We start from the raw sequence: 26,428 nt of genomic DNA on the forward strand, positions 1-26,428 counted from the left end.
GCAGATTGTCTTCTGACAAATGACTGAAAATACATTTTGTAATAGTAAGTTTCAAACATCCTTTGCCTTTTTTTTCCCAGGAGCCTTCTCAAAAAATATGAAATATAATTGAGCTCCATCCTCAGGAAATTTAAACACTAAGCATAGATTTTTAGTCAAATCAAGTCTGTTAGAGAAATCAGAACCATCTTCCAAGCCACTGTTCCTTTGTCACTAAGATTTCTATGACTAAATCACATTCTCTAATTTCCCTATCTCTTTGGAATTCAAGCTTTGAAAATTCCATATCCATTTCTTTTTCGTTTTCCTCTTCGTCACTTTCCACTTTTATGTATCTTTTCTTTATCATCTCTTTCCAATTCATGTTTTCTGAACTCTATGTCCCTTTCCAATGCTTTTTTCTTCAAGTTTTTTTCATTCCTCTTTCTTTCCCTAAGTGACATTTGTTTTCCACTTCTAACTTCTTAGCCAATTCTTGGTGTTACATTTCAATTTCAGGTTTACCTATTTCTAATTCTAAATGATGGATAATCGCTTTAAGCAGCTCCTCTTTGGGGAACCTACTTTTATTTCTGCCGTCAATTTACCTGCTAGCCCTCCCAGTTTAGCCTTAGCAAAAGAAAGCTAACATTCCACTGTGATATCCACGGCTTCCAGAATACACAGCAAAATTCAAAGCCATTTATAAAAGTCATGCAATAAGCTCTGCCACGATTAACTTTTTTTAATGTTCATTGTCTCCATGTGGAGATAGTAAGGGCTGCAGACACTGGAAAGTCAGAGTTGGTAACGTGTGGGGCTGGAAAAAGCACAGCAGGTCAAATAGCATCAGAGAAGCAGGAGATTGGGACCTTTCCTCATCTCCATGTACCCATTCCTTAAAAAAAAAGACATAGATCTCTCTTAAATTCAGTGAACTCAGATCCTAACAAGAGCCACCTTGTTGTGATCCCAACTCATGCTCCTACTCAATAAGTCAGATCCCAGGCCTACAACCTCAGATGTGGTGGGGGGTGGGGGGAGAGGGGGAAGGGATGTAATGACTTGAACCAAGTGGATCTCATTGACTACGAGGTCTTTGATTGGGTTTGTTAATCCAGCCAATCAGGGAACCCTTTTGACCAATATAACGAGGAGATTGGGCACAGTGGGGTGTAGAGTGTTTTATTTCCCCCTCTGACTCTATTTTGATTTAATCCCTGCCTTTCCTCTCACTTTTTCGATCACTTTGTTGAGCAGGGCACTGCTTGTCACTGGCCACTTGGCTACTGTTTCTTTTCTTCCTGGTGGTGGAATATAAATAAAGATTTACACACTTGCTCTTCACTGTGTCCTACACCTGCACACACACACTTGGGTGCTGGGGAAAAATAAGCACTACCGCTATTTGACGGTAGTGTGAAGGCTATTAAAAAATAGGAAATTGGAATCTCCTCAGTTGAGGACTGATTCCAGTATAAATAGGTGATGTTACCTGAAGAACATTATCTTCTGCTTTTGGTTGCATGTCAGACCCACGCTCCTGATCTTTGGGCAGCCGGTGCAGAGGGGGGAGGTAGGTCAGAGGGTCTCCTGGTGGGTCTGCTTCTGGGCCTGTTCAGGCTGGCCATAAACAGGTCTAGGCAGCAGCCTGTGGTCATTATGGCCGATTGCCTGACCCTCTTCCGCGGCTATGTCTGAGCCCGGGTGTCCCCAGAGAAGGACCACACGTTGTCCACCAACACCCTGAAAGTTTTCAGGGAGAGGTGGGCACCATGGGACATGGAGTGCTTTATTTCGTCCTTCCAATTCTATGCAACTAATTTAAAATTCAAATTGTTAAACAATCAACATCTATAAATCACACACCTTTCACCACATTGAAATTTTAAATTTCTGTCAGATTTAATGAGAATAGCCATTTCTATATTTATATATCCCGTTTGATATATAAAGACATTTTGTATTACAAATAATTCACCATTGAAATTAAAGACTAAACTGACAATCACACAAAATCAGAATCAATCACACAACATTGTTTAAGATTAAATTATTTCTCTGGCAAGAGTTCAACTGTTGAAATGTGCAAACTGTGTTATGAAGAACTTGGAATGCGCATCTGAGTTGCATGTTTCAAAATTAAGTATCTTGTACAATCATCAAATTATGGATGTGTTTTGTAGCTTAACACATTTCTAAAAGTTTTCTTCATTATCGATGGATTGTGAGGGTATAGAAATATATGAAAGAAAATGTTCATGAGAATTTAAATAATATTCATACAAAGAGAACAAATGTCATAGAGTCATAGAGATGTACAGCATGGAAACAGACCCTTTGCCAGCACCCGGCCCATATCCCTCCAAACCCTTCCTATTCATATACCCATCCAATTGCCTCTTAAATGTTGCAATTGTACCAGCCTCCACCACATCTTCTGGCAGCTCATTCCATACACGTACCACCCTCTGTGTAAAAACGTTGCCCCTTAGGTCTCTTTTATATCTTTCCCCTCTCACCCTAAACCTATGCCCTCTAGTTCTGGAAGGTGTAGCATACCTGAGTGCAATGCATACATGTCTGTTTAGTAAACATTATTTTTGGGGATTTTAGGGATCTTACTGTACTGCTTTCTCTGTTGAAAATCAAGTCCAATGACTTGGGTTGATAAACAGTACACCAAATTCTGTTAGCATCGTATGGTATTTCAGGATTTTCAGTTGTGTTTTGGGATTTGAATTATGTGGCTCTGAACATTTTTTCTGTGAAACCCACAAATAAATATTTTTCATTCTAAACTATCAGTCTGAATAAAATAGATCAAAAGCAACCACCTGGGGGCAGTATTCACAGCTCTACGTCAGATTACTCTGATCATTCCCTTTGTACATATTTTCTAACCAACCTGTTTGGTGATGTCATTACACATCTCTGGAACAGGTGGGACTTGAACCCAGACCTCCTGGCTCAGAGATAGGCACATTTACGTCTGTACCATAAGAGTCACACAAACAACACCCTTATTTACACACAACCAATCACACAGCGATCAGCCATCGTTCCTTTTTTAAGAATGTAAGAAATCCAATTTCATGCTCAATTTCAGAACTCATGCATCTTTTATAAAATGTAGATGGCAACACAACGAATCTAGTAGACCTTTTTGAAAGGATAGTTGCCTCAATGGCTTAAGGGATAAGTAAAATATCGTCTTAAGTGCTCGAAAGTTTTCACATTTACACAAGCTGTTAACTGGCACAATGTGATGGATTATAATGCAGTTACTACAGAGTGGAGAATAATCCACTTATATTTGTGATAACACAAATACCAGAACTCTTCAGATAAAGGATGGAAAGTCCCACTATTGAAATTTGGCCTTGGAGCTGAAGCCAACTTATAAACCGAATCAATTTGTGTTTGTCCACTCAGCCAAAGATGCTTTCAGTCTCACCTTTGAACAATGAAGTTTCTATAAACCAAATGCATTATTAATAAAATAAAACTTTCTGCACTAAATTAAAATTATGGATTTTTGTAATGTAGAAAATGTAGAACATGGAGATGACTATTGGTTTAAAATAAGAAAAATAATGTTTATGACATAGTTTAAGAATGTTGCATTGGACTCTTAAAGCTTTTAGAGTTTTCATTGCTATAATATTCGGTTGTATTACCGAATTACAAACAATCCATACTGTGTTATTTCATCAGTTTGCTCATCATCACTTGACCTCATCTTACCAACACCCTCAGAGCTTGCAACAAGAACAAAACTAATAAGAATAGATTTGATAAAAAAAACACGCTAGTTCTTCCAAGAGAAAACTTCAGTCTTGAGATCTTGTCTGTATGAGATTTGTGGTACAGAAGTCCATGCTGTATTATTGGCATCTGTCTTGCAGCTATCTACAGTAGATATGTTTACTTATCTCAGCAGCACACTGTCTATCGATTTGTCTGCACTGAGAGATACAAGCATTGTCAGAGCAAGTCTATGCTTCAACAGACTTTGAACATCATTCTGGGAATGAAGAGCAGTAAGTCTATCTACCAAACTGAACATCCATACAACAATAGCCCAGTCCAGGTAAAAACAATGACTGCAGATGCTGGAAACCAGATTCTGGAGTAGAGTGGTGCTGGAAAAGCAGAGCAGTTCAGGCAGCATCCGGAGAGCAGGAAAATCAACTTTTCGGACAAAAACCCTTCATCAGGAATAGTCCAGTCTACTCTGTTTCATATATGACAGTCTTGGACTGCATGCCACAAAGATTAACCTCTTTCACCTCATATAGCAGAACAGAACATCAGGACTGAGGTGCTTTGTCAAACTGAGATGTCACACTTCTGGTCCAAATTGAGACAGTCACAAGTGAACTAGGCTGGTCAGGTAACCTCAACATCTGATACTTGTTTAACAAAGCAAAGCTTCAGTGGAAAGACTGAGTGAGGGATGCAGTAAAAAGACAGCTTCAAGAATTCACTCGTTTTGATTTTGCTTGTCCAGGATCATTGCATCTGGCACACCCAAAAAAATTAAAATGGTGCAGTTTCCTTCAAAACGAGAGAGAAAATGTAAGAAGAAAATCCAGAGCTGAAAACATACTCTAAACTCAATCAGCTGCAGGGTCCTATCCTACTTGCAGCAGGACATTCTGACAGCAAATTGGCTGTAGCGTAACCACCAAAACACCAAACACTCCAGATGATAAGCAGATCCATCTTCAGCCTGAAGAATGAATAGGGCAGGATGTGAAAAACAATTAGTGTGCTGGAAATCTGGAAATTCGTTAGTTCTATGATTTGATATTTGGGCCTAACAATGAATTAAATTAATTTTAACTCAATTTGAAGCTATGTATTTATTCACAACATGGTCCATGACCTTAAACCATCAGAACTTGCAAAGCAGAGTCTTTTCTAATGTAGAGTCAAGATTAGATTGGAGTAGTGCTGGAAAAGCATAGCAGGTCAGGCAGCATCGGAGGAGCAGGGAAATTGATGTTTTGGGCCAAAGCCCTTTATCAGGAAGGGCTGATGAAGAGCTTTGGCCCGAAACATCGATTTTCCTGCTCTTCGGATGCTGCCTGACTTGCTGTGCTTTTCCAGCGCTATTCCAATCTTGACTCTAATATCCAGCATCTGCAGTCCCCACTTTTGCCTCATTTCTAACGTAGTTGGTCACCAAATAAATGAATGACAGAGCTGTTAGAGAGTACAGGAAGGCCAATCAGCCCATCATGCCTGCCTTGACTGTCCAAATCAGAGTTATTACTGTCATTTTCCTGCCTTTTCCCTGTGACCCTGAGAATTGTTTGTATTCAAATGACATTTCAGTATCCTCTTGATGCCTGAATTAAACCTATCTCCACCATACTTCTTCAAGGCACGGTATTTCAGACCCTAACTACTTGTTGTGTGAGAAAGCATTTTCCCACCTCACTTTTGCTTACTTTATAAATTACTTGGAATCTCTGCGTACTTGTTCTTGGTCATTTTAAGAAATGGGAACAGTTCCTTCTTGTCTATTCTGTCCACACCATGCACGATGTTGAAAATATCTCTTCTTAGCCAACTTCTTTCCAAGAAAAAAAACACCCCAATTGCTCCCAACTGTCATATTAACCGAAGTTTCTCATCCCTGGAGCTATTCTCATAACCCTTTTCTGCACTCTCTCCAATGTGTTCAAATTTGTATTGAAATTGTAATGCCCTAACTGGATGTAATGTCCCTGCTGGGGTCTGACTAATGTCCGAGACTGGTTTAGCATTACATCCATCCACCTTGATTAAAAAAATGATAAAACTGCCAATGTTGGAAATCAGAAACAAGAACAGAAATTGCTGGAAAAGCCCTGCAGGTCTGGCAGCATCTGAGAAAAGAAATCAATGTTAATGTTTCAGGTCCAGTGAGGACGGGTCTGAAGAAAGGTCACTGGATCTGAAACGTTAACTCTGATTTCTCTCAACAGATGCTGCCAGACCTGCTGAGCTTTTCCAGCAATTTCTGTTTTTGTTTGGATGGGATAAATAGACAAAGTATTTTCCTGGGGTCAGGGAGTCCAAAACTAGAGAGCATAGTTTAGGGTGAGAGGGGAAAGATATAAAAGAGTTTTCACACAGAGGGTGGTACGTGTATGGAATGAGCTGCCAGGGGATGTGGTGGAGGCTGGTACATTTGCAACATTTAAGAGGCATTTGGTTGGGTATATGAATAGGAAGGGTTTGGAGGGATATGGGCCGGCTGCTGGCAGGTGGGACTCGATTAGGTTGGGATATCTGGTCAGCATGGACAGGTTGGACCGAAGGGTCTGTTTCCATGCTGTACATTTCTATGACTCTATGACTCTTGAACTGTTTGGCTCTACCAATAAAGTCCAAGATAATGAGCCTGTTCTCCGATCTTTAATGACCTCTACACATCTACACCTAGTTCTCTCTGCTCCTGCACAACCCCATCGCCTCACACTGAACTTCATCTGTCTCCTCCCTGCCCATCCCTTCAGCTTGACCATGCCCTTTTGGAGTTTTGCACTTTGCTCCAAACCTGACAGCTCTGACTTTGCTCAAGAATCTATTGTGGGGCAAATTATCAAGTAACCTTCACAGGTCGATGGCCACCATGTGAACGGCATATTGTTGAAATTGTAGCAATGTCGGTGTCAATCCTTAAAACAATCTGGAGAAAACAATGACATTTCATAATGGAAAAGAATCAGTATTGGAACAACTGATCAGTTATTTAAAAAAACACAAACGAAGCATGTAAACAAAATATTATTCTAGAGATGTTAATTGACTTATCACCTGAAACAATTGTTATTCATATTGTGGATTTGACCATTTACATGTGTGATATAATTAACTAGAAAGGATGATCTGTTATTTGTAATTCAGTTAAGACTTGTGTGTTTCAGCAATCTTCAGAACGGAACTGAAGGTTATAACAAAAATAGCGAACGCTTGTTAACATAATGCTGTTTTAAGGTCATGCACACTGACCCCAAATCTCACCCAGTGAAGCAAAGAACGATTAGCTACGTAAGAAATTCGAAAAAAAAGTGCATCCGCAATCGCTCTGAAGACTTAATTCAATTTAAACCTGAAATCACGAAACCGGCAATGGAAAAATACAGTAATGAATCACTCGGTTTTGCTGAGGTCTGTGCAGATTAGCATTAAACGCGTACGCCAGAGTTTTCACACAAAACACTAGCAGTAAACATGGATAAGGAAAGTATCAAATAATTGTTTTCAATTTCTCTTTGAAATCGGGCCGTTCAATTACAAATTAACCATGCTCTCTGTGAGTCTAACTAGATAGAGGATTGCGATAATAGTTCTGGTCTGGGGACAGGAATCTGCTCCAAGCTAAAAGCTTGCCAGCTGGTAAACAACCTGCAAAACCACTCGCTTCCCAAAGTCAACGGCGTCAATAACTTTACTCCAACGCCTCAGAGCTGAGGTGAACTCCTCCCCCTCTCCACGTTTGAAACAACAAGCCCCTGTCTTTAGCTCATGCGAGGGGGCGGTCATGTCTTATACCGTGATTTAATCACCATTATATAATTTATTCAGTGTGTAGGCAGGTATAACAACAACAAAACACAATAAAAAAATAAGCCCTCTATGGAATATGTGAACAACTCGAATATGAAATGCTGCTGTTTCCTTGCTGCAGAGTCGTGTTGCCAGTGAGTCAGCGGCTGACTGAGTTGACCCCAGTGAGCTACAAAACTGCAGCTTCCAATGTGGGAGCTGCTGAGCATCATAGCTACCTGTCACGGGGTTCACACACACACACACACACAGACGTATAATCTTCACAATTACACAGACAGGTATACGCGCACACATATACTAAAATGTGGGGCAAATGATCAAATAACCTTCACAGGTCGCTGGCCACCATGTGAACGGCATATTGTTGAAATTATTGCAATGTCGGTGTCAATCCTTAAAACAATCTGGAGAAAACAATGACATTCCATAATGGAAAAGAATCAATAATTGAACAATTAATCAGTAATTTTTAAGAATAAACGAAGCATGTATATAAAATACTATTCTAGGGGAGATGTTAATTGACTCACACATACACACGGCACATTATATCTCTACACACACACATTGATTTTCGAGAATAGGCAAGTTGTAACTGCGTTCCCAGTTTCACTCCAGGAGGTTTACTCGGGCTGAGATGAAAGTGTACCGCCAGCGTCCTGCTCTGCGCTTGCAGCTATGGTAACGCTATTGATCGTCAGCTCAGCCTGACGCATTGGTGATAAACAAGGAACTCCCTGTCTCCCAAAGGCAGCTCACTTTAAAGGCGGTCCACCTTCCCCTGCCAGGCCGGCCAACTCTCTCACTCAGCCACCTTGATAGCCCTGCCTTCACGCAGAGCCCGAAGACTAAAACATACCGAAAGAAATTGAACTGGCGACTGGATTTTGGGGGACACGGAAATATTTATCTGTTGTTAAATAATTGAATGATGTTCTTTAGTGAATTTGTTCGTTGAAATGAACTGGTTATATGAACAAAAATAAACAACTGGGGACTTTTACCAGCTCCAGGTGGAGGACATGGCTAACTCCAGGATCTCACTGGGATGCTGCTGACTGATCTCGCACTGGGGACTTTAGTCCCATTCCGCCGACACTCCTCCTTCCCCAATCTTGCTTTCCTTTCGCCTTTTCTCGTCTACCGCACTTTCAAGACTCCCCCCTCGCCAGCGAACCCCCCCCCCCCCCCCCCCCACCACTTAATCTCAGGTCCATGGTGATACTTGTTTTTCTTTCCTAACGTTTCTACAAAAGTGGAAGGTTCACCTGAAGTGGCAGCCTCCTATCTCAAGGCTGATGTACGCCATGGTGATCAACTCTATAAAGCTCAGAAACCCCACTGTAACACAGCAGGGTCTGCTGCATTTCGGACCCAGGCAGACAGCGGCCTAACTACTCAATCTACTGATGTTCTTCTGCAGTTTGGTTCCCTTTAAAATTTGCCCTTGGCGGGTGAACATTCGCTTTTGAGAAGAAAATTGTCAAGACTCACTGCCCCATAGACCTCAATTCCCTTTCAAGCTGGTAAAAACAATGACTGCAGATGCTGGAAACCAGATTCTGGATTAGTGGTGTCTTCCAGCACCACTACTCCAGAATCTCAATTCCCTTCAAGTTAATCAATATTTATAAATATTGTTCCTATAATTTCTAAATCGGAGTTAGCCTGTTGTTCGCTTTTAGCCGTGCGTTCTTGTGTGGGAGGTGATCAGTTCAGCCTGAGGTTTCTTGAGAAGTCACACCCACATCCCTAAAGACTCATTTATAGTTCAAAAGACACACCGGTGACAATGACTGTGTACATCCCTTCCCCCCTCTACATTATACTTTTTTACATCTTGGAATAATCCCACATCCTGGGCTCATGAGCAGCTCATTAACATATTAAGGTGTTTTTGGTTTATCGGTATTATCAAATTGGTGGCTGCATTTTGCAGTAATGAATGGGATTAGTATTTCCAAGGAATGTGGTTACACATACTGGAACTTGCAGCTTGTTAGTTTGTAAATACTGTTTATGTAAATACTTCAAATGGGACATAAATGGCTGGGACAAATTTAACTGGATAGATGCATACCTATCATGTGGCCTGATTGGCTCAAAGCCTCTTGACTAGTTTTTCAAGTCACTTCACTATCTTTGTGTTTCATTTCTTGTTTCTTCAAGTTCAGATCCAAAGACATGTGGGTAGCCAAATATGGTCAATTTCTGACAATTGCTTCTTACAAACAGCAATCCTATTCACCTTCTTAAATACCTTTTGGAAATCCAAATAAATAGCTTGCAATTATTGGTTCTCTTTTATCTATTTTCCTCATTATATCTTCAAAGAACACTAGTAAATTTGACAAATGTGATTTAATCATTCATAAAATCATGTTGTTGCTGCTTGATTATTATGATAGTCTAAGTGTCCTGCTATGACTGAATCAATTAATTTCAGTATTTTCCTACTTAGGAGTTAAACTAGCTAACCTATCATTTCCTGCTTTCTTGAATTTACATATTTGGTTATCCATACTGCTGGTTTCCAGAATCTAGAATCTACCTTTAAGTCTTTTGGATTCATGTCATTATGCCCAGGAAACTGGTCATTTCTCAGCCTCAATAGTTTTCCTGGTACTTCCTCTCTAGTAACGATTGTTCAAGTTCCTCTCTCCCCATTTGCCCCTTGATTTTCAATTTATACAGTGATCCTTTTGTTATTTTCTCCACGGAAGCCAGCAACAAAATACAATATTTGTGCAAAGTCCACTTCTACTCTTTCTTTCCCTCTTTTACTTGCCTCTTCTCTTCTCTCCTCGCCAACTCTCTCTTACTCTTCACTCCTTCCTCTAGCCTGTTCTGTTCCCTTCCTTTCATCACTTCCCCACCACTCCTCCCTCTGTCTGTCCTTTTATTGATCACACTCTCCTCTCCATACGCTTCCTCAACCTTGGACCACCATAACTTCCCCTCCTATTGTATCGTCCTCTCCCTTTTTGCCTCCATTCCTCCTCTCACTCCCAACTATCTCTTTTACTCCATCCCTCCTTCTTTTCCTCCTCACACATTTTCCTTCCGGCTTTGCTTGTCCCCCACTCTCTCCTTGCTCTCTTCCTCCTTGTTTTCCATTCCCCTCCTACATCACTTCCACACTTTTTCTTAACTTCGCTATTATTCCCTGTTCTCCCACTCTGCTCTATCCCCCATCCTCTCTCCCACTCTCCTCTATCCCTTTCCTATATTTCAACTTTTCCCTCTCTCCTCCACTATTCTGCCCCCTCACTCTTTCCCCTCCCCACTCTTGCATTCACATTCATCCTCTTTACCCACCTTCCCTTGCCTCATTTTGCTCCTCTATTCCCTATTTCATCTATTCTAATTCATGTTCCCTTTCTCTGTCAGTATCTCCTTTCTCCTCTCCTTCTCCCTCTTCCTTTTCCCCTCCCTTTCTCCATTTCACCCCTTCCTTCTTTTTCCCTTTCCCATTTCTTCCTTTCCCTCCTGTACTTCCCCTCCCTCCTTTTCCCTTTCCCTGTCCTCCTCTTTCCCCTCCCCTTGTTTGCCCCTTGTCTTTCTCATTTCTTCCTCCTCTCCTCTTGCCTACTCTGCTCCTTTTCCACCCTCCCCTCATTTACCCCTCTTCCCCCTCCCTCCTTTTCCCCTTCCCTTGTTACCCCCTTGTCTCTCATTTCCTCCTCCTCTCCCCACTCCCCTCCAACCCCTTCCTTTCACACCCCAGCCCTTCCCTTTACCTCCCTGCCTCCTCTCCTCTCTTCCCGTTTCCTCCTCCTCTCCCCTCCCTTCACCTCTTCTCTCCCCCATTCCTCTCCTCTCCTTTCCACCTCCTCCCCATTTCCCCCTTCCCTCTCCTCCCTTCCTTTCCACCTCCTCCCCATTTCCCCCTTCCCTCCCCTCCTTTCCACCTCCTCCCCATTTCCCCCTTCCCTTCCACCTCCTTTCCCCCTTCCCTTCTTTCCACCCCATTTCCCCCTTCCCTCCCCTCCTTTCCACTTCCTCCCATTTCCCCCTCCCCTCCTTTCCACCTCCTCCCCATTTCCCCCTCCCCTCCTTTCCCCCCTTCCCCTCTTCCCCTCCTTTCCCTCCTTTCCCCTCCTTTCCCCCCTTTCCCCATCTTTCCCCCTCTTTCCCTCCTTTCCCCCCTTCCTTTTTCCTCCCTCGCCAGTATTTCTCTGTGGCTGTTCCCTGTACCTTCCCTGCTTTTCTTGCGCGGTGCCGTGTGTGTGTGTGTGCGCGGGGAGGGAGGTCACATGTTGTTTTGCTGTGCAGCCAGTCAATGTGTGTGTGTGTGTGTTATTTACAGCTCCCACTTCCACTCTGGTACCGGCAGAGAGAGAGAGAGAGAGAGACAGGAGCAGAGAAAACAGAGAGGAGCAGAAACCTGCAGCGGCTGGTGTAGTTGGGGGGAAAAGATGGCCAGTCCTCCCGTGTTAAAGGCGGGCGTGGGGGGCCATCTCTGTTTCCCCAAAGTGAAGAAATGCGGCTACTTGAAGAAACAGAAACACGGGCACAAGAGGTTCTTCGTGCTGAGGGAGCGGAGCGGCGACTGCCCGGCTCGGCTGGAGTATTACGACAACGAGAAGAAGTGGAGGAACAAGTCGGCAGCGAAGAGAGTGATCCCTTTGGAAAGCTGCCTGAACATCAACAAGAGAGCAGACGCCAAACACAAATACCTCATCGCCCTCTACACCAAGGACGAGTATTTGGCGGTGGCGGCTGACAGTGAGCAGGAACAGGAAAGTTGGTTCCACGCCCTCACTGAGCTGCTGAACCAGGACCAGCTCCTACAGCACGACCAGGTGGGCTATGGTCTGCTCACTCCCGCCTCTGCCCTCTACAAGGAAGTGTGGCAGGTCAACCTGAAGCCCAAAGGCTTGGGGCAAGCGAAGAACCTCACCGGCTTTTACATGCTGTGCCTTTCCAGTAAGAGCATGGGCTTTGTGAAGCTCAATTCCCAGGTCCCCTCTGTCAACCTGCAGCTCATGAACATCCGCCGCTGTGGGCACTCCGAGAATTTCTTCTTCATGGAGGTGGGTAGGTCAGCGTCGACGGGGCCCGGCGAGCTCTGGATGCAGGTCGACGACTCGGTGGTGGCGCAGCACATCCACGAGACCATCCTGGAGGCCATGAAGGCGATGAAGGAGCTGTGCGAGTTCCGGCCCCGCAGCAAGAGCCAGTCCTCGGGCTCCAACCCCATCACCGTGCCCACCAGGCGGCACCTGAACAACCTGCCGCCCAGCCAGACCGGCCTCCAGAGAAGGTCGAGGACTGACAGCGTCAACGCCCCACTGACGGCCAATAAGATCACCTCGTGCCGCATGAGGACCGCCAGTGAGGGCGACAGTACCATGTGCCGGCCCGAGTCAATGACCAGAAGCCCCATCAGTCCCAGCATGGTGAGAACACACTTTAGCCGTTCCAGTACCATGTCCAGGAACTCCAGAGTGATCCCTCACAGTTCTCTTCACCACAGTCGGTCAATGTCTATGCCAATGTCCCATTCACCCCCATCAGCCACCAGTCCAGTGAGTCTGTCCTCGAGCAGCGGGCATGGATCTGCTTCAGACACCATTCCTAGACCATCCAGTGGCAGTGCATCTGTTTCAGGTTCCCCGAGCGACGGTGGCTTTATTTCCTTTGACGAGTACGGTTCCAGCCCGGGCGATTTAAGACATTATGTGGGAAACCGAAGTAACACACCCGAGTCCCTCACTGAAACACCACCTGTTCGAGAAGGCAGTGAATTGTATGGATATATGTTAATGGAAAGACACAGTGCTGGCCACTTTAACGCTGGCTGTTATCAGACAGCTAGGGATGAAAGTGCAGAACTGGAGAAGAGCTACAGGAAGAGAACTTACTCTTTAACAACTCCATGCCGTCAGAAAGCCACATCACAGGTTTCTTCAGTTTCATTAGATGAATATACTCTAATGAAAGCTACCTGCATGGGGAGCTCTGGACGCCTGTCACACACTGCCTCCCCCAAAGTAGCCTACAATCCTTACCCAGAAGATTACTGCGACATTGAAATAGGGTCCCAAAGGAGCTCTGGCTCCACTAACCTTGGTGATGACGGTTATATGCCAATGACTCCTGGAGTAGCACCGGCACCTAACAAAAGTGATGACTACATGCCAATGAGCCCGAAAAGTATTTCTGCCCCAAAACAAATCATTAATCCCCGATCACATTCTCAAGTGAATGCAAATGGATACAAGAACATTTCTCCGACTGGCAGCTGCTCGCCTGACCCAAGTGGATACATGAGAATGTGGTGTGGGTCAAAGTTATCTGTTGAAAGCTCTGATGGAAAGTTTAATCATGATGAATATATGAACATGTCTCCTATTGACTGTTGTGCATCAGTGACTCCTCCAGACTACTTTTTCAACCCTGTAGGTGATGATGTTCCCAAACCCAGCTACTCCTTCCACTCATTACCCCGATCTTACAAACCCCAGTGTCAGAAAAATGGTGAAAATGATCATTATGTTTTGATGAATTCGCCAGGCAGTGTTATTCTTGAAGAACCAGCATTTAATGCGAAGTCTGGCACACCTTGTGCAGTCAGTCATGCTTCTCGTTCGCCAGGGAGGCAAAGTCAGACAGATAGTTTAGTGTCCAGAGGAAGAGCGATGAGACCCACGAGATTGTCACTGGACAAGTTGAGAGCCAGCACATTACCAAGTACAAATGAGCATCCTTTACCCCCAGAACCAAAGAGCCCAGGAGAATATATTAATATTGATTTCAACAAGTTTGTGTACTCCCCACCTGCTGTGTCATTACAAAGTTCCTTATCTTCCAAGGAATGCGGTAATGCTCAAAGGAAGTCAGCAGTGTCTGACTACATGAACCTCGATCTCAACTCTCAGTCACCAAAGAGTGGAGTTGTTCCTTGCGGCTCCTTTGATTCAGTCTCTGGATCGTCAGTTGTGTGCTCCAGCATCAACCACCCAGCTGACATTTACCTTAAAGGTCAGGTTGGGACATCTTGTCTCCCTAACCCTTTGGAAGACGAGACTGATTATACAGATATGACTTTTGGAATGGCTACAACAGCTCCACTATCCGTTTCACCAAAACATGAAAGTATCCAAGTGGCAAGCCCCACCACTGGTGTGAAAAGACTATCCCTGATTGATCAGATGCCTCCGGTTGAGGTTTTCATGCTTCCGAGTCTGCCACTCGATCCCAATCGAGGGGCAAAAGTAATCCGCGCCGATCCCCAGGGGCGAAGGCGTCATAGCTCAGAAACGTTCTCTTCCACCACAACGGTCACACCTGTTTCGCCTTCATTTGCTCACGATCCCAAGAGACACAGTTCTGCTTCATTTGAGAATGTTTCTCTCAGAAAGAATGATGAAGCAGAAGAGGAACAAGGAAGCCCAATGTGTCGCAAAACCTCCACTGGTTTCCAGAACGGGCTGAACTACATTGCCTTAGATTTAATGGATGATGATTTGACGAGATGCGAGAAGCTAATACGATGTCGATCAACTCCTCAAGCCAAAGGAAGTATTAATGGTTCAGATGCCAGCACATATGCCAGAATAGACTTTGTATCAAAGAATTTGGACCGGGCTGCTGCTGTGGAAGGTTTGTCAACTATCTATGTTTATCTTTTTAAGATTTTTGTTCAGTTCTAAGCATGTATTGCTGTATGTTTGAATGTGCGAGTAACCAGTGTTGTTGCTCTTTTATGGATAGGCAGTTTGAATTCGCAGGCATTCACAATGATTTTTCAAATATGAAACTTGGCAGGTAGGTGGGAAAGTACTTTAGAGGCATTTGGTTATTCCTCTGCCATTTTACTTAGAATTGAATGCACGTCTGCACTTCACTCCACTCCACCCCCCAAAATAAGCCATCTGCACTTTTTATTGCTGAACTGCCTGGAAGCTGTTGATAATTGCAGTTACCTCTTGAAGGTGGGGAGACAAACAGTGTACTTTGTGTTATGTCAAACACTGAAAGTGAAGCATTCATGTAAAACCCTCGCTGTTATAAGTTCCACTCCTTACAGATTTTCAATATTCCTTTTCCTTTGGTTTACTTAAAGGCAAAATGTTGTAGCATTGCCCATTAAACATCAAGCTCTTTTTAAATTAAATGTTCATGTCCAGCTTGTTACAATTAGAGTGGCATTGCCTGTTGCTTTTTACATTGTGTAAACTACCTTATCAGATGACAGAGTTCAAGACGAAGGGACATGAAAGAAAAATCAGAGATGGAATACTTATTTTGGATTTAACCAACCAAATTAATCTTTGTTTAGAATTTAAGCACAGCTGCAATCAAAAGCAAAGGGAAAGGCAAGGGAGCAGGAGTGGAGGTTGGTGTTTGTGTTGTAGAGAGGAGGAGGAATCTCTTCAGTGATCTGTTTAATCGTGAAATCAATATTAAGAGCAGTCATGGTGATTGAAAGTGCAGCATATAGAAAATACAGTTAAAATAATGCAAAGTTTGAACTCCAGTGTTGGAGTTCTTATGTGATGAATGCTCCTGTGAATATTTTATTGAGAATTTATATTTGTGCTTCAGGATCTGAAGCACAAATTTAAACACAAGTGGAAGCAATCAGTTTATCTCTCATTACAGTCTTGATTTTCATTTGCTTTGGGATTTTCAGTTCTGCTGGTTAGTCAAACTGAAACCAAAAGCTGAGTAGCAGCTGTCTTTTTGGGTTTAGTTTGACACAGGGAAGCTACTACAGTGATAGCTGGGTTTCACAGCAGTTCTACATCTGTGCTAGGGAAGAACTGAAACAGATTTTAGATGTTTGGACGCATAGTTGTGCTGGTAATTAAGTAGAAATGTGTCGAGATAGAAGTTGTAAATGTCTCAGTATTACGGTACCAGGATATTCCACATGTTTATATAATATCATGGTTCATATGCTTTTTGTTCCTATGTATGACTTAAGCAGTAAGTTATTTCAGAACATATGATTTGTGAGATTAACTACTGTGTATGTCTCTGACTTCTGCTGAAATCTGAGCCAGGTACTTTAGTCATTTCGATGGAAAAACACACAATCTCTGATGAATACATTTTTTGAAAGCAGTTTCATTTGGTTAATAGTAGTACTGTGAGCATTTCTGATCAGGCTGTGTTCACATTCAGTCCTGTGGAACACTAGTGACATTATTGTCATAAAATACAAAGTGAAATGCTTTTTGGTTTGTTTGCAGACTAGTTGGCACAGGTATTAGATGAAAAGAAAATCACTTTTAACAAGCTGAGGCTTGTTCAAAATGATGTCAGTATGTTATTGTAAGATTCCTATAACACGTTTAATCAGGAAATTGTGTTATTTTATACAGTGGTTGAATTGATCTGTGTGTCTGATTAGTCACTGGACTGATCTGTTGCAAAATTGGATCAGCACCACTGAACAAAAAGACACCACATTCTGTTCATTCATGTTAAATAGCACGTTTGGATGCCAAAAAGGCACTGAAAAATGTAGCTTGTTTGTAACTGGTAGTCTAGTACTACTAGCTGCCAGCCTGTCTGTGATTTATTTACTTTATTAGCTGCTTTTGCTAGGGGCAACGGGAGAGCTGTTCATTTCTGTACGTGGCACTAGTTGGCGTGTTTCTCTAAAGTCATGGAATTGTATACAGTGAGAAATTGCCTCATTTTAGGGAGATTAATCTGAGAAATAGATTGCAGCGTGAGCATCGATGGATAGGAATCTGAGCCACTTTCTGCATCTAAGGCTCTTTTGTTGGTCTGTTAATCTGCTAAGAACAAAATGTACAAAGCACACAAAGTGTGTGCACACGTTCCAGGGCAGAGTGCTTAATAATTTGTTTACCAAAGATTCCTGAGAGCATCCGTAAAGTACTAAAGACGAAAGATGGTAACCGGATGAGTATTCTGAAGAAAATTTCAGTTGGCTTTATTTAAATGCCCAATTGTATTAAAGAAGGAGAATGAACTCTTTCCCCCGACACGTTCAAGAGGAACAATAATTTGACAAAGGTTAAAAAAGAACCTTCTTTGCTTTGCTCTTATATATCTCCTGCTCCCCCACCTTTGTCTTTAGCTGCCACACTCTGCAATTCTGTCATGAAAAGCTTGACTCATTTTTCTCCTTTTAATAACATGATTAAAACCCTTTTTTTGACTTACTGTTTGATCACTCCCCTAAAATCTGCTTTAGCTCAGTGTTCATTCTTTCACTCCACTTCTCTGAAGCACATGTTCGGACTTTTTTCTATGTTAATAACATTTGATGTTAGTGAAAGGGATTTTTAAAATCTCTGTTTTAAATTCCTACACTTTTTGATTACAATTTAACACCGGTTTTAGCTTTATTTGTGATGAGAAAATAACTTTCAGAGAGTATTCATTTTTGGTCTAGCAGCACTTTTAAGATTAGATTAAATTCCCTACAGTGTGGAAGCAGGCCCTTCGGCCCAACCAGTCCACACCGACCCTCCAAAGAGTAACCCACCTACACCCATTTCCCTCTGACTAAAGCAACTAACACTATGGACGATTTTAGCATGGCCAATTCACCTGACCTGCACATCTTTGGACTGTGGGAGGAAACCGGAGCAAACCCACACAGACACAGGGAGAACGTGCAAACTCCACACGGTCACCCAAGGCCGGAATCGAACCTGGGACCCTGGTGCTGTGAGGCAGCAGTGCTAATCATTGAGCCAAAATGCCATAGTCCAAGTATAAGAAAAATGGATGTTTTTAGCATTGAAACAGTTTACTGTAGACAAATGAATCTTAGCATAGGTTGTATAAACATGACAATCTAATAACACTCAGCAACAGGAGTAGGCCATTTAGCCCCAATGAGCCTCTCTGCTATTCAATCTGATCATGGCTGACCAAACACTACAATGCCTTTCACCCATCTCTGTTATGGCACTGGTGATTAGAAATACATCAGTCTCTCCCTTAACCTCACTCAAACACTGAGCCTCCAGTGGTACAGAATTCTGAAGATTCCAAACCCTCTGAGTAAAAAGAAAAACCTCCTGTTCTCAGACTTAAGTGACATCCCCCTTATTTTTAAATTGTGACTCTGACGCTAGACTTCCCAATTGGGCCAAACATCTAATCCACAGCTACCCTGTCTATCCTTTTAAGTGTCATTACAAGTTTCAGTGTGGTGGGCTTCGGGCTGTATTTAGACCAAGTGCTGGTGTGGGTCTGCTGCAAGCTTTTGCACTGTCCCCAAAATGAACCTAAGTTAATAATCTCCTTTGGTTTGATTGCATGAAGTGTACATTTTGTGTGATGTTAAATGTCATTTAGAAAATGTTCATGACCCCTGATACAGTCTTCAGAATGCCTAAATATGAACATCTTGAGAGCTTCAGCTCCTGATGGGAGAAAGTGAGGACTTCGGATGCTAGAGTTCAAGAGTCGAGAGTGTGGCGCTGGAAAAACTCAGCCGGTTAGGCAGCATCTGAAGAGCAGCTGAATTGACATTTCGGACATAAGCCCTTCATCAAGAAATTATGTCCAAAACATCAATTCACAGATGCTGCCTGACCTGTTGTGTTTTTTCAGCACCACATTCTCGACTTCAGATCCTGATACCAACATTTGGAGCCATTAGAACACTTTTAGTCACACAGGCACAGGGCTGGCTTTGAAACAGGACCTGTTGAGCAACATACACTAGTCATTGTCTGGATTGAATCTTATTCAGGACACCAGCTGCAATATCACTTCAGAATTCTGATACCAAATAGGACAATTCATTTGGGCCTGCCCAAGGTATTTGGAAGCATGTATGAAGCAGAAGGGCTCTTGTAGTACAGTGGTAGTGACACTAGTCTGGGCCAAAGCTGCTCCAGAGCTCTTTCATAGGACATCTCAACAGATTGATTAAAAAATATCTGTACTTCAGCAGATTCACAGAAAACCCATCCACACTCAAAATTGAAGGAACCTGACCCAAAACAGATCAGAGCTTTGTTCATTTGTTTATTTAAAAGAAACACTGGTCGGTGAAGGAGAATAGAGAAGGTCGGTACAGTCACAGGGTCAAATGTAATGCTCATAAAGGCCTGTTCCTAGCTAAGCCAATGGTATCAACTTCAAAATTACTATATATATTTTCTCATAGGATATAAAACAATTCATCCTTCAACCACTAACCCAGGCTAAACTAGTGTGGATCTTAATCCAGCTATTGGAATGTCCCCCTAATGAGGCCCCTTGTATTCGATGCTTAAATATCTCCAGATTCTTGAATTCCAGGATTCACAAAGAAATTAATATCATTAGTGATAATTGTCTCTACGGCTACAGAATACTTTTAATGTTTCTGTTTTACTCCAGCGTCTCCCCTTCTTCCTATATAAACAATTCACTGAATTTAATTATTTTAAAATTAGTTTAAAAGAAAGTTCAAAACATTCTCCTCAATCTTTTTGCTGTACACTTTCCTGCTGCTTCAGAAAAATGTGGTTTTCCCTGATATCTCAGTAATGGTTCACTGGCCTGGTACTGGGATAGATGAAGGAGCATTGCACTGGTTGGAATGCCCCAGGGCGGGGATTGCTTGCCACAGCTCCTACTCCTGAACAATATCGAGTTACCCCAGCCCTGCTTGGAAAATTGCCAGTGCATGGGTGTCAGATGAGGACAGAGTTGAAACTCACTGGGTGATACCCTCAATCATGTTTCTCGTGCACACTGTGTCCTGGCTCCACACGCAGCAGAGCAATCCTCTGATTCTGCTATCCAAGTGACCTTTACTGTCCTTCAGCACAAAGGGAGCAGCAAGCCATTCAAATCTCTATTGTCAAGCAGCCAATTTGAGGGAGAAAATGTATGGAAATTGTGGTTGGCAAACCTTTAGCTGAAGAAGAAAAACAAGTGACATAAAATGTTTTGAAAGGCATTATTGTGTCATATCTTTTACATACTTCCAAACAATTGGCAAAATGGCTTCTTAATAAAAGCTGTATCAGTTTATGTTAAAAATGTTTACCTCATACCTTGCTGGGATGTCCCAAAGTGCTTCACTACTAGTGAATTACTCTACAACAATGATGGTAGGAAAATAATAGAATGCTAAACCAATAAATAGAACTTTTATAGACAATGTCTCTGTGTAGTTCATGATTAGTACTTCTGAACTTTTGGGCCTTCAGGAACTTAAGAATATAATAATACTTTCGCAGGGCTTATCCTCAGTGGCTCTGAACATTGCAGGAGATTGCATTGTGAAGCCAGAATGCAGGTTTTCCCACTCTGCTCAATCTATGATTGCCTGTGTTAATATGAGCGCAAACAGAGTGGTTTCCATTGTTGGGATTGTGGAGTATTTATTCCAGGTTACTCCAGTGAGCCTCCAAATTGCTGTTCATTTGCAATACAGTACAACCTCGATTATCCAAATGAGACTGGCAGAGAGTATTGTTTTTGGACAACTGATTGTTCGGATAATGTTTTTACAGGACCTTGAGATCCTGTTCAGATCATCCGAAATTTGGATTATTGACGTTTGGATAACTGAGGTTGTTCTGTATTGGGAACAGGTCAGCTGCCTATCTTATATTCGTGGACGTGATGGGACCAAACAGCTTCCTTTATTTCTGGTACTGTCATATACTGGCTTCACATATCAGTTGCTTTTGTCTTCATTTTTTAAAAAATGTATACATTCATCGGATGTTGGCATTGCTGGTTGTCCATCACAAAGTGGTGGAGGGCTGCCTTGAACCACTGCAGTTCATTTGATGTGGGTATACTCAGCGTGTAGGAGGGAGTTCCTTGATTTTGACCCAATAATAGTGAAGGAACAGCGATTATATTTCCAAGTCAGGATGGCGAGTGGCTTGGAGGGGAACGTGCAGGTGATATCTGCTGACCTTGTCCTTCCAAATGGTTGTGGGTTTGGGAGGTGCTGTGTCAGGAGCCTTGTTGAGCATCTGCAGCACGTCTTGCACATTGTATGTACTGCTGCTGCTGCTGAGCATTGGTGGTAAAGGGAGTGAATGTTTGGACATTGTACCAATGAAGCAGGCTGGATTAGTGGTGCTGGAAGAGCACAGCAGTTCAGGCAGCATCCAGCGAGCAGCGAAATCGACGTTTCGGGCAAAAGCCCTTCATCAGGAATAAAGGCTGCTTTGTCCTTTGTTTGCATTGTCACCACAGAACTTGCTTTACCCTGCAATGATAGTCCACCTGAACCAAACTGAAGCCTGATGTAACAAGCTGGTTAAAGCCAGTTCGGAGCACGCACTTTTCTCTTGCCACTCAGCTTTCCAGAAGCAGAGGTTACACATCGCCATGATGATCCATGTGTGCACAGTTAGGGAGCACTGGTGAACTGTGAGATCAACTCTCAGAGGCTCAGCACTTGACCAGTCGATCACAATCTGTGTGTTGGAGACCAAGGCTATATGGCCCGTCAAACTGGATTTAAAAGAATCAGAAGTGAATAACTGGGGAGAAGGCAATATCTATCTTTCTTATGCGAATGACCGAAATGTTGGCTAGTTGGACGGTTTTACTTTGGCTGTAGTCTGCATCTTCATCCTAAGCATGCATTAAGCCTGAGTGGTTAAAGCTGAGGATGTCATTCTGAAAGACCAGTTTACTAGTCTTGGCTACCTGTGAGTCCAAGTTCTGCTTACTGTGATGTACCCTGTAGCTTGTGTTGATTTCATTTACTTATGTAGTTAATTGCACGGACAGTATTAAATAATTGGTGCAAAAATTCTAATTGGAATCCTTTTACCTCTGGCATTTTTCTGATGGAAATTAAATTTGTCTTTTAATCTAGGTCATTAGTGTGATATTATAAGTGCCTTGTCATTAGTAACAGCAGAGCTCCTTGATAAATAGTTAGTAATTTGGTAGACAGCTATAAATATGGCTTGCTAAGAAGCTTCACTCTTTTAATGAGACATTGTCCTAGTTTAACTATTGAACTCAACGTGATTCTGATCAATTTAATAGCATGATCAGCTCTTCTCTCCTCTTACCAAACTTCAGTGGGAGGAGGCATCTGTTACTCTGTTCCTGCTATAACACTATCAGACAGAATTGGTAACAGTGAGCCTTGGTTTACCCTGTTCATTTCACACAAATGCTGCACAAAAGGTCCTCATTATGAGTATCATAGAATCAGGACTGGTGGAAAATGTAAAATCCCAAAGAACTGTGGATTATGTAAATCAGAAACAAAAACAGAAATTGCTGGAAAAGCTCAACAGCTCTGGCAGCATCTGTGGAGAGAAATCAGAGTTAAGGTTTCGGGTCAAGTGACCCTTTCTCAGTTCTGAAGGTGGAAATTGTGCTTCTTTAGAATTTTGGGATATTTTCTCCCCATAAATCTAGTTGGTCACGAGGAAACCAGCTAGGCTGCAGTTTGAAAGGAACACACCATTATATCATGAGTTTATGTTGAATAGCATCTTATCTAAGAGCTGCATTACAATTAGTCAATCAAGTAATTTTTTTCCAACAAAAAAAATTATGTTTTCCTGTTTCAGTCAGTTCTTAGGTTTGTAATTGTGATGTATGTAACTTGAACAAAACATTATAGATGTTTAACATAAACCTAATAGAAGAAGAGGCAAAAAAAAATTAAAGGTAATGCTGAGATGAACCTGCAGTATACTTTCAGCATGGTGTTTTTGCTTTTATTACGTAAACATCTGTTACATTTTTCCTTCCGTATACCATTCATTATTGCATCAGGCAACCATTAATTGGAATTTACTTTCTTGAAAGTTGTGCATGTACCTTGAAATGCTTGTGTGTTTCGAGGGTGTTTAGTGTTTAAAAGCTGCAGTTGGTTTCAGGTCTTAACTGACTGTGGACTGTGATTAAAATACTTCACAAAAACAAGTGAGTCAGCTGCTTGCCAGTTGTCAGGTACTCTGTTTCCTGACTGGAATGCAGACTGTTAGTCCAAAGGTTGAGTTGCTCACTTGTTTTTTTGACCTACACAGTTAGGCAAAGGGTGCTTTTGAAATGGGAAGGCTTTCATTCTGGAGGTTGGTACCTCTGACCAAAACCTTACTCTCTCTCCCATAAATACCACTGACCAAAACCCTATTCTCTCTCCCATAAATACCATTGACGAAAACCTTACTCTCTCTCCCATAAATACCATTGACCAAAACCTTATTCTGTGTCCTGTATATACCATTTCTGTAACTTAAACATTCCTGTCAAAGGGTAGGGGATGACTTGCTTGATTTTGTTTTCCTTTCAAGCAGATTGCTTACTAGATTCATCCTAATTTCATTTTCAATTTAATTTGAAACCGGGGACAAAGAAGTTTTTCTTGGTGAATTGTGCCTGCAATGATCGCTTTAAAATAAAGTCTTGGAATTGATTTCAATGTTTCTGCATTTTAACAGAGTATGACAAAAAAAGGACTTTTGAAAACAAAGCATTTTTATCAATCCAATTGCATGTTCTGATCATTCAGACTTCTATAATATGCAGTTACTCAATCAAAATTTTTACTTTTCCCTGCTGTGGAATTTTCACGCACACTACATGACTTCAGCCTAGACTATCAAGGGAGTGATGTATCACAAAATGCTTGTCTTTTGAATGAACTGTTAACAACTCCTGTTTTGAATACTTGCTGAAGATGTTTTCCATTTTCAATTTGTCGCTGTTTCTGCTGTGGGTCTAACCCATTCAGACATTTAAAAGTGTAAACCTAAACTTAACTATATTAATCAGCAAAGTGGTGCGGTTGGTGTTATGTTAGGATCGATTGATTTACCTGATGATGTTTCACAATTGCACAGTGAGTTATCCAATTCAGAAGGAAATAGGCAAGAGGTTAACAAGTGAATTAATGTTAATCAGGAAAAGAGGTCAATGTGTTCCAGAGGCATGTGGAAGTTATCTAACACAGATAAATTAAGCAATTGGTTAATTTCCCCCTCCCACCCCTCTGTTTGGTGTGATATGGTAGCATTTAAGATCATGGGACAGTGTGAGATTGTGATGGTACAGGATTTTACATCCTTGTAATGTTCCTTCCCACCTCACCATATCATTTTAATTTCCCCCACTTCAACCAAGGAAGGCTGCCTATCCCTAAGGAGCAGGGAGCTAATTTAAATAGCAGTGTTCCATCTGCTTCAGTTCCTTAAAGCCTTGAGTAAAATGTGGCCCTCGGGTCTTTTGTTGTCTTTTGTCCTAGACTATTAATGTAGTTTGATGGTAAGTGACTACAGTGTCTTTACTGTGACACAAGAGCTGTATTTATGGAAAAACAGTGTTGTGTTTACTTGCAGAGCGGGCAATAAACAGAATCTAAGTGGTGAACATGCAAGCATTCAGCTCTAGTCATATACTAGTGAGTTCTTCCTCCCTGGACAATACTGACCTAAAGTTTGGTGCAAAAGAGCCATAGCACACAGACAAAGTCATGGTAGAATTATACTGTAGCCAGCCGTCGAGTTCAGCAGCTGCAGTAGAGGTGCTATCCAGGCCCAGTTCAGATGTGCTGCCTGACTGTAATTAGAATTGAGCCTCCCGTTGCATGCTTGCATAGTCGGAGCTCTGCCCCCAGCCGTTTATAAATGTTTAAAGGCCCCATGGTCAAGGGCTTCTGGCCTGTGTAAACATACAACTTCAGAAGTGCTCAGGGGGTCAAGAGCTCTGCCAGTGTGTTTTCCAAAAGAGTTCTGTCATAATACTGGATGCATAAAGCTTTTCAATGATGCTAAGTTACAATATTAATGCAGGATTAAGTCAAATAAGGGCACTTTATTCACCTTTAACTGGATTTTATAAAACACTTTACATGGCTTTAGTTATGTTTCAGTATAGAAAGGTAGGTTCCAAATGCGCAGTTTAGACTTTCATTTCATAATGACTAGTTTTCTTGTGTAAATTCTAAATAAAAGTTATTTGTGTTGTTAACACTTGTATGTTTTGATGCTTCTGAGTATTTATTTACCTGTACCATCAGGGTTTTACAAGAATAGTGTATTTGTGTAACTGCAGGGCACATGTTTTAAAAAAACACGAGAAGATTTGGAGGAGTCAGATAAATTCATGAACATGAAAATGAGTGGAAACAGAATTGTCTGTGCTAAGCTTTTGTTTAATTGGAGCCAATTGTGTTTTAAAAGGGAATTTAGTAGTTGATTGAAAAATGAATGTCAAGAGGTATGAGAACCTAATGGAAAATCAAGATAAACTTTGAGAAATAAGCAATGAATTACTGTATGGGATTTTATGCCATAATTTGAAATTAAGTGATTTCCACAAAAAAAAAGTATATTAGTATTATTAACTAGAAGAAAATGTTTATTTTATCTATTCATCCCAAATGCAATACAAATTGCTCTCCGGCTTTATTGATAACGGAATGAAAAGTTTTGTGTCGAATAATGTTTGGGAAATTCCACATCTGCTCTGTTTGTTACCCGTAGTGTACAGCTTTAAACTTGAGTTACACCACGTAGCAAAAGCAAAACCTGTTTTTTCTCTTTGGAATTGTTTTCTAATTATAAACAAAGATTTAAAGTACTGCTTCAGGACTTGGCTCACTCTAGTCTCTGAACTGTATGATTTGACAGTCAAACCGGGCTACATGCTAAAGTCAGTCAATGCAGCATCATCTTTCAGATGGTTTTTTCATACCAAGACTCTATCAGGTGTATGAGGTAGACCCAGTGCCACTATTCAAAGGACAGTAAAAAGTTCTAGTCTCCTGGACAACATTTAAACTGTAAAACTATCATCTGTTTGTGTGCATATCGGCTTCCATGTTTGGCTTTGTAACAACAGTAAGACTTGTGTTTATGAAACATTGTAGGCCATCTGATTGTGAACACACATGGACACTGCATTAAAGCAGGACGCTTCAGAGTGGATTCACTACTGTGTGAATCAG

The 26,428-nt window shown here is 41.9% G+C and overlaps 1 protein-coding gene across 1 annotated transcript in view; it reads left to right on the forward strand.

Annotated features, from left to right (window-relative positions):
• Positions 1-11,809: 11,809 nt before the first annotated feature.
• Positions 11,810-26,428, forward strand: part of LOC140481636 (insulin receptor substrate 2-like) — a 47,030-nt gene continuing 32,411 nt past the window's right edge. The window contains exon 1 of the mRNA XM_072578147.1: positions 11,810-15,156. Coding sequence (XP_072434248.1) covers positions 11,967-15,156 — 3,190 coding nt within the window. The 5' untranslated portion in view covers positions 11,810-11,966. The remainder of the gene's footprint in view (positions 15,157-26,428) is intronic.

Source organism: Chiloscyllium punctatum, chromosome 9, assembly GCF_047496795.1.
Source record: "Chiloscyllium punctatum isolate Juve2018m chromosome 9, sChiPun1.3, whole genome shotgun sequence".
Lineage (NCBI taxonomy): Eukaryota > Metazoa > Chordata > Chondrichthyes > Orectolobiformes > Hemiscylliidae > Chiloscyllium > Chiloscyllium punctatum.